Source organism: Carya illinoinensis, chromosome 1 (assembly GCF_018687715.1).
Source record: "Carya illinoinensis cultivar Pawnee chromosome 1, C.illinoinensisPawnee_v1, whole genome shotgun sequence".
Taxonomy (NCBI): domain Eukaryota; kingdom Viridiplantae; phylum Streptophyta; class Magnoliopsida; order Fagales; family Juglandaceae; genus Carya; species Carya illinoinensis.
In genome coordinates, this window is record NC_056752.1 from 31311041 (window position 1) to 31324031 (window position 12991).

At 33.0% G+C, this 12991-nt stretch overlaps 1 protein-coding gene across 1 annotated transcript; it reads right to left on the minus strand.

The window, feature by feature from the left end:
• Positions 1–1709: 1709 nt before the first annotated feature.
• Positions 1710–8028, minus strand: LOC122315123. Its single transcript, XM_043130896.1, has 3 exons — positions 7401–8028; positions 5967–6776; positions 1710–2138 (listed from the first exon to the last, which is right to left on the minus strand). Exons 1-2 carry the CDS (start codon positions 7505–7507, stop codon positions 6002–6004), a joined length of 882 nt encoding a protein of 293 aa, XP_042986830.1. The 5' UTR covers positions 7508–8028; the 3' UTR covers positions 1710–2138; positions 5967–6001.
• Between the last annotated feature and the right edge of the window lie 4963 nt (positions 8029–12991).

The window sequence follows — 12991 nt, forward strand, 5'->3', positions numbered from 1 at the left end:
CCAACTCTGAAGTGATTAAGATCACAAAACATTGCACAATCTATACTCAATTTAATGCCCTTTTGGCAGCAACTAGAATGAGAGAGTTGATTGAGCTTAAGGGCTGGAATAAATAGCTATTACACTTGAAGCCAATGGCACAAGGAATGTAAGTTTGTTTTATGTGTCTGATCATCAACAAATACCCAAAATATCATTTGTAGTCACCTTCCTCTACCTTGCTCAATTACAAGTTCTTCTTAGTTCATTAATTTTTGAGATTTTGAATCACCTCTCTAGCTAGACAGGGAAATTCCTTTCTTTTTTTTTAAAAAAATTATTATAAGTTTTATTATCCCAAATCATTCTTGCTAACTGGCATATTTTAGATGTGATTGTCCTTCAAGAGGTTGATACATTAAACTATTTTAAATGTGTCACATCAACGACTGTTATTGCAAATAAGAAAATCTAATATGAAAAGAAAATACTATTCTTATTGTTCATTCATACCATTTAGAAATTCTAAAAATTTTACTATTTTCTCTATAAAATTTAATTTATTTTCATAAAATCACATATATAATTCATAATTGTTAAGACTTACTGTCTAAGTTAATTAGGCAAACTAAATTTATGAATGGAATTCATCAACCTTGTATTTATAACAAACTAATTATACTATATCTTATGACTTTATTAATAATTTTAGACAGTCTTATCCCAAGTGCATGCCTGCAATTTTCTAAAAAATAAAAAAGCAATGTTACTCTTCATCTTGTATATGTTGTATATTATCATCCTCATTCACAAATTTTGAAGTTACACATAGGAATGTAATCGGTCAAGTCTAGTCTAGAGGGGTCACGGATTAAAAATTTCGGTCCACTCTTTTTTTTGGACTAGACCATTAGCTATCTATCTAATCAGTCCACATGAGCTAAGAACATCTTTTACAACTTTTATTTTTCTGGCAGAGAATTAATAAAAAATAATAATTAAATTAGTAAAATAAAAATTAAGTGAGCTGTTTAATATAAATTATGTAACTAATTCATTAAAAAATTAATTAAATATAATTATATTTATGATGTTAATAGTTACTAACTTAGTACTTTAGTATTCATAATGGCCTATATTAAAATTTTAACATTTTATATATGGTTAATTAATATTAAATAATTTTATTGTCCATAGATTATTAATGCTTACTTGCAATTTAGGTATCTTAAAAGAAAATTACCTAATTACTTTAATTAGGTGTAAATAGTAGAGTATGTATCTACATATAATAATACCATATATTATCATATGATATATTACTTAATTGATAGCATATATTATTTTATATTTTATATGGTCAATGGTGATAGATTAAATAAAAATTACATAATTAATTTATACAACTACTATATAAAATAATATATTATATATAAAAAATATTTAGAAGATTTAAATATTTCATCTAATCTATATAATCACATATATTATCGAATGATTTAAACATAAACATTTCAGTCTGATTTGGTCATGTCCGTTCCAAAAAAAGCACACCCCAGGACCAGACCGAAAAATGAATTTCTCAGACACCATGGACCGAGAACAACTGACCAAGAAATTTTCATCCTCAATTACACATTTTAAGTCACTTTATAGATCACCACTTAAATGAAAAATCACTTAAAATATGACACATCAAGTACTGGTGTGACTAGAGGTGACAAAACCCATGATGAAAAAGAGTATTAATTATTACTCCAAAAATGGCTAGGATAAGCCTTACTAAATTGGAAAAAGAATGTCAATTCATGTGACCCTGGTTTTTCTACAAAAGTTGGCATAGTTCAGCACCAACAATAGAAGTCAATGGCTACCCACTGTACTCCACCTAGGCCATGATAAAGATTTGAATAAAAATAGAAGAAAAAGAGAGATCAACAATGCATAGGATAATCTCCATCCCATTTCCTTCCCGACAAGCAACACCTAAAAGGCTCTTTGCTGAGTGAACCTCCCTTTCTCTACCCCTCGGCATTGTACATGGGACTTGGAGCTGCACAACCACAAGAGCCCAACTGCCTCGTAAGGACCATATGGGGTTTAAAAGAAATTAGAAAGATCGTCTGATATCTTCATAATCAACTAAGAGCACCTGAAACCTGTAATATACAGAATCAACAAAGAAGTTATAACAATTGAAAAGACAGCAATCGACAGAAATAGAAGCAGTCCATTGAAGTTTCTAATTTAGATGACAAGCGAGTAGGACACAGTCAATTAATATATAAGGGCAGATATGGTGAGGTTCTCTGGCTGCTTTTCCAAGTCTGCTGAAAAATTACTTTCAGTCAGTATACAATTTATGCTCCATTTGGTGTTTTAGGCCTTTTTTTTTTTCTTTTGATTGAACTTATGGCGTTTTTGGATTAACCTTTGAAATTCTTGGCAACCACAAATTATTTTTTCCCGGATAACTTTTTTGTTCGGATAAACAAAAAAGGTATTCAGGAAACAAGTTATGTATGAGGGTGGAAATACCATTTGGTCTGAAGCCTATATTTTCCTGGTTATTCTATGATACAGCTTAGAGATGATCAAAAGCTTATAGATCATCCATACTGCAGAAATTGGTAGCCCATGGAGACTATATGTTTCTGTAGAAGCTAATTATTTAGGTTGTTACCTATGCGGTGGAGCCGGCAGGTATAGAATTTTCATATCTATCGACCTGTTAATTACCATTACTCTATGACCTCAAATTGAGATATTTCAGATTGAAACCTGTGATAATGGAACTTTATTGATCACTGAAAAACTACATGAATGAAAGCCAGAACTGACACTGTAACAAGATTTATTAAATGGTACTAGTTTCCACAAGTCTGTCTCATTCCAAAATGATATATTAAAACAACCAAGTAATTTGTATATACAATACACTCATAAATATATGCGCATATATATATGTGCGCGCGTGTGTGAGTACTTATCAAAAAAATATATGCATATATGAAGTCTTGATTCCTTGCCATTCTATGGATTCAATCTTATCAAATAGATCATCCTACACTAACACCTTGTATGTATCAACTACAAGAAAAATCAAGCACTAATTTCACTGATTCCAATTTATGTTGTTGTAAGAAGTTGAGTTTGATAAAAAGGTTGCGTTTGTTTCAATGAAAAATAAGAAAAATAGGAAAATATATTCAGATGAAAATATTTTCTGGAAACATTACTGATTTTCTGATGTTTGGTTGACATCTGGAAAATGATATATTTTTTTTAAAGGCACCGGGTGTCCATGAACAACCTCCCGACTAATCGTGGGAGTGCACAGGCCCTCAGCAAGGAGTTCCATGCAAGTGCATCTCGGGTAATTCAAAGAGAAAATCCCCCAGTCCAATGGCTCCTAAAAATTGTTTGCATGGATTTGAACCTTAGACATGGGGGGAGCATATCCCCAAGCCCAAGGCCTTTACCACTTGAGCCAACCCTCAGGGGTTCTGGAAAATGATATCAAAAAGAGTTACTGGTGTTTGGTTGCACTGAAAATAATGACTACTACATATATAACTATTTATGTACTAATAATTTTTATGCATAATATTAATATACTCTACAAAAATAGAAAATCAATTTAATAATTTTTAAGATTATTTGTAACAATAAAAATATTCAGCAAAAGATTCTCTCTTTCATTTGAGCAAAAAGAAGATGTCTACTTATTGCTTGAATGAAGAAAAACATATCAAGAAGCAAGGGGAGGAAAATGACTTGCTACCCTGTAGAGGGGTAAGTCATTTTTCACCTCATGCACATCATTTTCCCATTGATCAACTAGCCATTTTCTATTAACCGCTGTTTTCTGTTTCCAAATAGTCCAATAGAAGAAATGTTTACCCTGAAAATATTTTTGGCTGAAACAAACACAATCTAAATAAAAATGCACCGAAGCATATAAAGGATTAAACATTCAAACCGATTGCAAACTTATAAAAGAATTTAACCTTAAAAAAATTAAAATTAAAATTAAAAATTAAAAAAAAAACTCCAAAAGACAGAGAACCTTAGGGGATGTTTGGCAAGCATGAGAATTCTCAAAATTCTCAAAACTTCTTATAATTTCATTCACAAACGTCACTCAAACATAAAACACTTTTCAATTTCTAATTTTTCATCTAATCATTATTCAAACACAAAAATCAATAAAACTTTTACAAACTTCAAAACAAAAATAATATTAAAAGATTATATTCAAACAATTTTTTAACTTTATAATACTTTTATTCAACTTTTTCTTTCTCCTTTATCAAAACCTAATAAAACATATTCACTCAAACCATTTCATTTCTATTCACAAAATTTTGAGATACACCAAGGATCCAAACATGCCCTTAGACTCAGGATGGCAAATTCATTTTGAAGGCATTCATGCGTTTGATCCTGTTTTTCCAGTCTTCATTGGATCGCTCTTGCTCAGGTAATCATAGTTTTGGAAGTTGCAATGTGCATCAAGATATTCTATACAGCTAAAGATTTAATGGGTTCCATAGTAGGGCATGCAGGAGAGCTAAGAATTTGATATTGCAAGCATTATCATAGAGGACAGAAGAGAAGAAAAAAGAAAAATCCTGGCTTGTAATTGGAAGAGTTTTTAGCAGAATTTTTAATCAGCTAGAAAGTCAAGAAAGACATAATTTCTCATAAAAGCTAGTGATAAACATTATAAGATACAGCCCTAAAACTGCAGTGAAATTATTTGATATCTTGGTAAAAATAAAGAACGATATCTAAAGTGGCAATGGCTATTAGGCCACATTCTTGTAAGAACATCATGAGAGCGATTTATTTATTTATTTCACTTTTGAATTGTTAATTTATTTACCAGAATTATTGGACCTAATCTAGTCTGCATATGGGTGGTGATTTTAGGACAAACAGGTACACATGTGGCATCTGTGAGCATAACTTAATTGTTTGTTCTAGGTCCTGTAAATGATAACAATTTATATTCTGAGTCTCTAGTGCTGTTTCTAAAGAAAGAAAAACTTGTATCTGACATGGCAATACCCCATATTTAGTATGTGAGGGTGATGAATAAAATCCCACATTTCTTAGGAGAGAGAAATTCTTGCGATTTATAGAGATTCCAAGAATTGTAAACTTGATTACTCTATTTAGAGTATAGTTTCCGGTGTGGCTTGAGTTTTCTATGGATCGTTGACTCTAATATCATTTGTAATGACCCAAGGAACGCCGGCTTTCCTTGGGTCATTATATTGGTCACCGTAAGAAAATGGACTCCACATGATTCTTGCGTCAAACGCATAAAACGCCGGGAAAAAATCAGACGCAAAAACCATGTTATGTTGTAGTGGCCTCACAACTTGGCCTATACTCTAAACAAACTAGTCAGGGTTACAATTAAAGCTCCTTAAAACTATTATAAATTACAAAAACTTCACCCTCCCAAACAATTTGAGATCTCATAAATCACCCTCTCAAGCTAAATTCAGGATAGTACAAATACCATTTATGAAGAAAAATACAGCAACAAATTCTCCTGCACTCTTAGATGGCCACTAGGGAGAATAAATTATATCTGGACTTTGATCCCAAAAAGGAATGGGATGCTGAAATATGCTCAAAAACGATTAAAACAGAAGTACATGAAGATTTACATTGAGACTAGAGTACTGCAGTATGCAGCTCCACTAAAAGATTATCAGAAGTCCAATTATTACAAACAACGTATTATAACTAGGATATAGTTGTGCCGGCTGGTAAATATTGAATCGTCATCATTTACATGTATGATTAAAGATTATATTCAATGAGATTTTTACAAGCTTACTTTTAACAGTGGCTCTTTCAGAGGGCTTTTATGCTTACTAATTTAGAGCTTTTGTTCAAATGCCTTGAGTGTTTGAAAGTCAACATTACCATAGAATACAGAAGAAAAATTATAGGGCCAGGACCTGTACCTTGGTATATACTGCCAAACTGTTTGTCTGTTTCATTAATTGGGTTTGTGTCCACTGAACTTGAACTTTAGTACCAACTGCTTTTTACTGAGTGCATTTACAGTCACAGGTTCACAATCATCCCTTTGAAGCCTCTTGTCCAAGCACTCATTTGTCAGCTCAGATTCACAATTATTCTCAGCATCATTTCCTTCACTCCCATGTTCCAGAGGTTTTTCTGAACCACATCCCAATATTCTGTTAATTCTGTAAAGATCCTCCAAAGTACAATTCTTTGCCACAGCTAAAATATCCACCATTGACCGTTTCTTACGTTTCCCTTTGCGCCTTTTTAGCTTATGCATCAACATCTTTGTGAAAGTCTGTGATTGACTATTCTGATCAACATCAAGGTGCAAACTAGGCATTGTAATTGAAGGTTGAACTTTGGGAACTATGACAGAAGAAGCAAGATCAGAAGTAATGTGGTTGCTCTCTTCAAGCTTACAGCTACTAGAAAGGGATAAATGGCAATCCTGGCTGGAAAGTTTTGATATTTCTTCATAAGAGTATGAATCACACTCATATTTGAAAAGTTTCTCCTGCCCAACAAAATCTTGTTCTTTATCGTCAAAGGAATCCTTCTTTTCATTATCTTTTCCAGAAGACTTGAAACTTGCACCCTGTCTGAGTGATAGAATGGCAGAACCACGGGGTTCAAAGGGTGGTAAAACATTGTGGATACCGTGTTTAAAACAGATTTGCAAGTATTTCTCCGGAAATGGCCAGCTACAATTGATATCATTTTGACGAGATGCAAGAGCATACTGCCTGCAGTACAGAAAGTTATCAGCAAGATCTCAGTCCATTCTCGGACAAACAGCTTAAGTTGAACAAATCAATCTGAATAATTCATCATAAAAAAGATCAAGGTGAGATTGCGTAAGAAGTACTGAAACGAAAAGGAAATCAAATCTCAAAAACAAGTAAAAGCTGGACATATAAGAATTGTAAAAGAACAAATGAAAAGGGGTAATAAGAGGATAATTTCTGATAGAAATACTATACCAGAAGAAAACAGATCAAAACATAAAAAGCTGGCAATTCAAACACATGCCAAAGTTGATAAAGAAACGGATTACAAGATTTGACCAAGATTCAGTTTAATCTTTAATTATGTCAAGGTATGCTCATCCATTTATTCCAATCATCCCATGCGGAACAGAAATTATAACTCTTTCTACAATCAGATTCTCGAAATACTATTAACTCAAAGGAAAACAAATTTCATTTTCTTACTGAAGAAATATCATCCAGTTTCAACAAAAGCGGTGCATGTGATCAAGTGCAATATCGAAGACCATGCAATGCCGGTACATAAAATACTAAGAAAAGTAACTCATAAAAGACTAGAAATACCAATATTCAAAACCAATGTAGGCAAAATGAAATCACCTTATGGAGAAGGACTGAATATCTCTTTCCAAGCTCTTGTCGTCGAGACAATTTTTTTGCTGCCGAGAATGCGAAGTCTCTGGCGGATTTTGCTGCTGAGACAGCATTGTAAGAATTGAACACGCTCAAATCAGCGAATGGCAAAGAATTAAAATGATAACAAGAAAAAAATGAGGTTGGATTAATTATAACGGCTGGAAACTATGCAAACAAGAGCGGGACCAAAAGCTGAGCTCCATAAAATTACGAAGTATTAGCAGAAATTCCAGGCCCCGTTAACCCAGAAAAACAGAATCAGGGACTTAGAATGTTTGGAATTGAAAAGAGGGTAGGCAAAAAGAAGGGGGCCCATAAAGAAGAAAAGAAAGAAATGGAAGGAAAATGTAACAGTTGGCGACTTGTGGGAGGCAGCAAGGGGAAGGAAGAAGGAAAAAGAAGGCTTGGAATTGCAGGGAAAGATTGGTGTCACCAAGCTCAGAGGTGGGGCGAGAGGGAAAGAAAAGTGGGGGTGAGAAGGGTATATAGACGAAGAAGCTGACGATGATGATGGCGAAGGAAAACAACAGAGTGCGAGAGAGGGAGAGTAATGGCAAGAGGGAGCAGGAGAGGCACTACTCGTTGTTTGATTTATTTATTTATCTTTTTCTTTTCTGTTTTTTCTTTTACTTTTACTTTTGATGAATTTTAGGCTGAGACGAATAGACACCGTCAAGAGCTGCTGAGACACAGCCAATTTCGGTCCTCCTTTTGGTCCAGACAAAAAGTGCGAAAAACATATATATTCGCAAAGAGAAATACTTTTTGCAGTCGGTAGATGTAGTCGACGTACAGTCGATTGTAAAAAAATAAATTAATACGAAACTTACATAAAAAAATTATTTTTATAACATTTTTTTATTCATGTAGGTTCCCCTGAATTCCGTACAGCCGACTGCACGTCGATTGCATTTACCAATTGTATGTAGCAAAACCCATTTGCAAATCGGAGCATAAATATGTCTTTTATGTCCTTGGTTTGAGAAATTTAAATTTATTTATTCATTTCATTTTGAAAATATGAAATATTCCAGATAAAAAAATATATATATGAAATATTTGTGTTTCATACCAATTTATAATTAGAAAGAGGGGTGGCAATAAATTACACAGTTTGTTAACTCAACACAAATACGATACGATAATAATAAGTTAAAATTTAGTCTTAATGGGTTCGGATCAAAACAGATTGAACCGTTAAAGCACGATTGCTTAACGGATTGATAACGGGTCAACTTGTTATGACACGTTAAGAAAGTTAAAGTTACAATTATATCCTTATACCTAAAAATAAAATTGTTAAAATTTCAATTTCGATATTTTTGTTGTTTGAATTATAATTGTGGACTTGTAGTTAGTTTCATAATTTTTATAGATATTATGATTTTAACATTTATATAAAATTATACTAAATTTAATAAGGTCAAACGAATTAATTTTATACATATTCAACTTATTTATATAAATAGTTTGAAACGGATCGTACTATGTCGTGTTAATATATTTTATAATATTCAGTAATGGGTCAAAACAGGTTGACCCGACCCGACCTATTATATTAATTGATTATCTTAAGGATTAAAATTTTGACATAATAAATTTAACGGATCGGATTATGATTAATATATATAATATAATATAAATATTTTGACACAACACAAAATTACGATTTGACACCCCTAACTAGGAGTATGGTATATATATATATTCTATATATAAAAGCCTCAGGCGAAAAACAATAGTGCTTTTGGTCCTACTTTTGCTTTCCGTTTCTGTCCCTCAATGTTTCTCCTATTTACTTTTGTGTCCTCGTTTGTTGATTTGTCTTCCCATTTATGACTTTCTGTATGGCCATGTCTTGCATTTTTACGTCACGTTTCTACCCTTGTTTGATTGCATGTGTAGATTCTTGCCCTCGCTTGGTTATTTTCGCTTTCCTTCTTTGTCGCTCTGTTTGTTGCTTTTGTACGTTTTTGCCCTTGTTTGATTTTACGTTTTTGCCCTTATTTCGTTCATCTGTACATTTTCCATTGGTTTTTGGTTTAAAAAATGATAAACACAATACTTTTCACAGTATATTTCACAATCATGTTTTAAAATGAAGGGTATTATTATAAAATATTATATAAAAATAACACTATTTTACAAAAATATCCTCATTTTATAGTATGTATTGTGAAAAGTATTGTAGAGAGTGTTACGTATGTACCGTTACTTTTTTGGTTTTGAATTTGCTTCTTTTACGTTTTGCTTGTTTTGATGAAGTGTAGCTTCTATTCTCTTTTGTTTTTTGTTTTTTTTCTTGCTTCTGTTCTTATGCTCTCTTTGTCACTTTCTCTTTCTCCATTTTCCTGTATTCCATTTTTTTTTTCTATTTTGGTCGTGTTGAGGAATCTCAAGAGTGAAGTGTCAAAGAGGAATCTCAGAAGTTAGGGTTTTCGATTTTTCAGTTTTTATCATTAATCAGAAGAATCTCAAAGGTGAAGCACCGAAGAGAACCTTCCATTCGCTGCCGGGTATATGTTCATTGGTCTTCAAAAACCAATGGAAAACGTACAATATGTATCTCACTGTCAACTGAAAGAAAAGGGAATAAACGGGTAAGTTCATCGACACAATAAACAATGAACACATACATATATATTAGTCTGTATAATAAATATAACCAGTGATGTAGAAGCAATGCAGTAATGAACACAAAAATTAGGAGTAGTGTAATTCAATAAAATTTGCCCAAAAGTCACAAGCAGTAGGAGTAGCAGTACCTGTAGCAATGATGGTAACTGACTAGCCAAAGAATAGAGAGCTGAGACGCCTGCTGCTCCTTCCTTATCAAGATGATTAGCCACAAAATTACCCTTCTGATAAGCATATATGCTGTATAGAAAAAGATAACACTTGCTGGAAAGCAAGTATATCTTTCCAAATATGATAGTATTGCCATGGTGGAGAAGTAGAATGGTGAGACCATGAAACAACAGCATGCAGCTAAATCAGTTTCAAAGATTATATTCGAGTAGTTTAGCAGTAAACAATACAATAGACCTTGCTTCAATGCCATCAAGTCTGCCAAGGTGATAGACCTTGCATGCTTCAATGTGGAGCAGTCCCCTAATTTGGGGTTTAAAAATGTCAGGGACCAGATGTTGCTTCTTTAGCTTTGCTCAAGTATGTTAGCACACAAACCTCGAATGGAAAAGGGTGTGGGGGGTAGAGATCACTTCCTAGTTGGAAGAAGGTTTGGTTGGACAGAAGAAGATAAGCTTTTGTTTTTGCCTGAATGACAATGTTAGTGATTGAATTGCAAAGATTGTTGAACAATGACTTTGCATTACCATATCCAACATTGTATCCTTGTGCAGCATATACGCGTCATCACCCCCGACTTCTCCCTCCATTTTTTTTTTTTATTTAATTTTCTATAAAGAGATAACATCTCCATGAAGATTATAAGAACTAACGACCTTACCTCTCTTTTGTTACTACAAAGAAGGGATATACCAGTTGACCATTTGAACCTTTATTGATTGTTATTACAAGTGAGGACATCAGTTGAGTACTTAAGACTGATTTAGATGTTAAGAATATTTCAAAATATTTGTGAATAGTAGTAAAATAGTTTGAAAATATCTTATTATGTTTTCAAACAGAGACCCTTATAGTTTAACTAGTATATCCTCCTTTTGTTGTAACAAATAGTTGTTGTAACAATAGGTGGGTGGCCGGATATAATCACCAGGAGAAGAAGTCTTTTGGCAAATTTAGAGGGAAAAAAGGGCTCATATGACTTTTTCTTGGCATGGCAAACTCGTTGGGGGGAATAAGAAGGAATCACTACAATAACTAACCAACAATGAACTCTTCGCACTGCAAATTACTGCCTACATTTTACTTTACACTCAAAGCTATAAAAGATTTCAATTTACATATTAAAAAGGGGGTAAAATAATTTTCCATCAGGCAAGACGGATAATATAAGTCATGGGACCGTAATGTTGTTAGCTGCAAGCAAGCACAATGTCTTCAGCAAGGTGCCATACTGCAAAAGAACATAAACATATAAGAGTTTGCAAAAACAAAAAATAACTCCATTTCCAGATGCTACGGTACCGATGATCCGAGTGAAGGGCCATGCAGCCACTCCTCTACCTTCCCATCTCCCCCCAAAGACTTAAAATTCGTTTTTGAACAATTTTACTATATTTTTCTTTTTCTTTAGCATAATAAAAATGACTTAACTACAGATTGCTAATCTATAAAGATGGAGGTTGCAACTCAATTTGATGGGCAGAATGCAAGTCTCGCGTGTTCAATAGTACCACATGTGCTGCTTCAATAGATTCCTCGACCTCAAATTTTCAACATCTCATGACCACTTACATCCCCCCACTTGAGACTCTTGCACTGCTACAATTCTCCAAATTTCTCATTCCTCAACAAAACCATGAATGGTTTCATCCTCTTATATAAATATATATTTTTTAAAGAGAACGAAACTCTAATTTTATTGATAACCTCACTTATGGCGGAGGAATACCGTGGAACAAATCACACACTTACAAGTTTTTAGTATTTTAATATGAAAAACATACATAATAAACCGATTGGAGCAACAAAAATATATCAACAACGCAATATTGGTAAACCTAGTCTATCAATTACAAGAGAACCAAAAATTTCTCTAGAGGCAATAAAAAACTTGTCACTTCGGCCTTTAACTCCTTCCTTTACTAAGAGATCTGCAACTGTATTAATCTCCCTGAAGACATGGTTGAATAAAATAACCGAGGTTCGAGCAAGCTAGCATAGCCTCTCCCAATAGTCCCTTATTTCCCAGTAAACATCACCCTTTCCAGGCCACCATTCTTCTAAGAAAAAATATAGTTGCAAGCATAATTATGTACTAATCTATACACCAATATGATGTGATTGATCAAAAAATAAATTTTATTGAAAATAGTATTAATTTAAATTTTAAATATGAATAAATCAGTATTAGTATACAGATTAGTGCACGACTGTACTTATATGTAGCAAAACTCTTCTTTTAAAGATGGGGAATTAGACACATTCCTCTATCCACATAGACAAGTTGAAAACTTAGCATCATTATCCTTTAATTGATTCTCCCCTTATCCAAGGCTGGGGAGTAAGAGACCTCCCTAAGCTTCTCCAACTCGTATAGAATTATATTATTTGTAAGTCAGTTTATAGGATACAATATGACATTATTCACGTAACATTATTTAATTTGTAAGTAACTCAAAATTTTGAACGTTAGAAATGAAAATTATAAAATACTATCAAGTCAGCTGTATGGATATGATGTGTTGTCACACCACTTGCAACTAGAAAAACTTTTGGATGCAATCTTATCGAATACAGCTGTCACTGAATTACATTAATATAAAACTTGGCAAACCTTTTCACGACACTCTCATGAGAGAGAAATACTTTTTTCAGTTGGGAGATACAATTGGCGTGTAGTCAGCTGTAAAAAAAAAATTAATACGAGATCTACATGAAAAAAAAAATTATTTTTATAACTTTTTATA

Bases quoted from the DNA above. Each gene is read 5' to 3' on its own strand.
- LOC122315123 (XM_043130896.1), bottom strand. From the start codon at position 7,507: ATGCTGTCTCAGCAGCAAAATCCGCCAGAGACTTCGCATTCTCGGCAG. The intron at 6,777-7,400 runs GTGATTTCATTT...TCTGTACTGCAG, and splicing joins ATTCAGTCCTTCTCCATAAG to GCAGTATGCTCTTGCATCTC.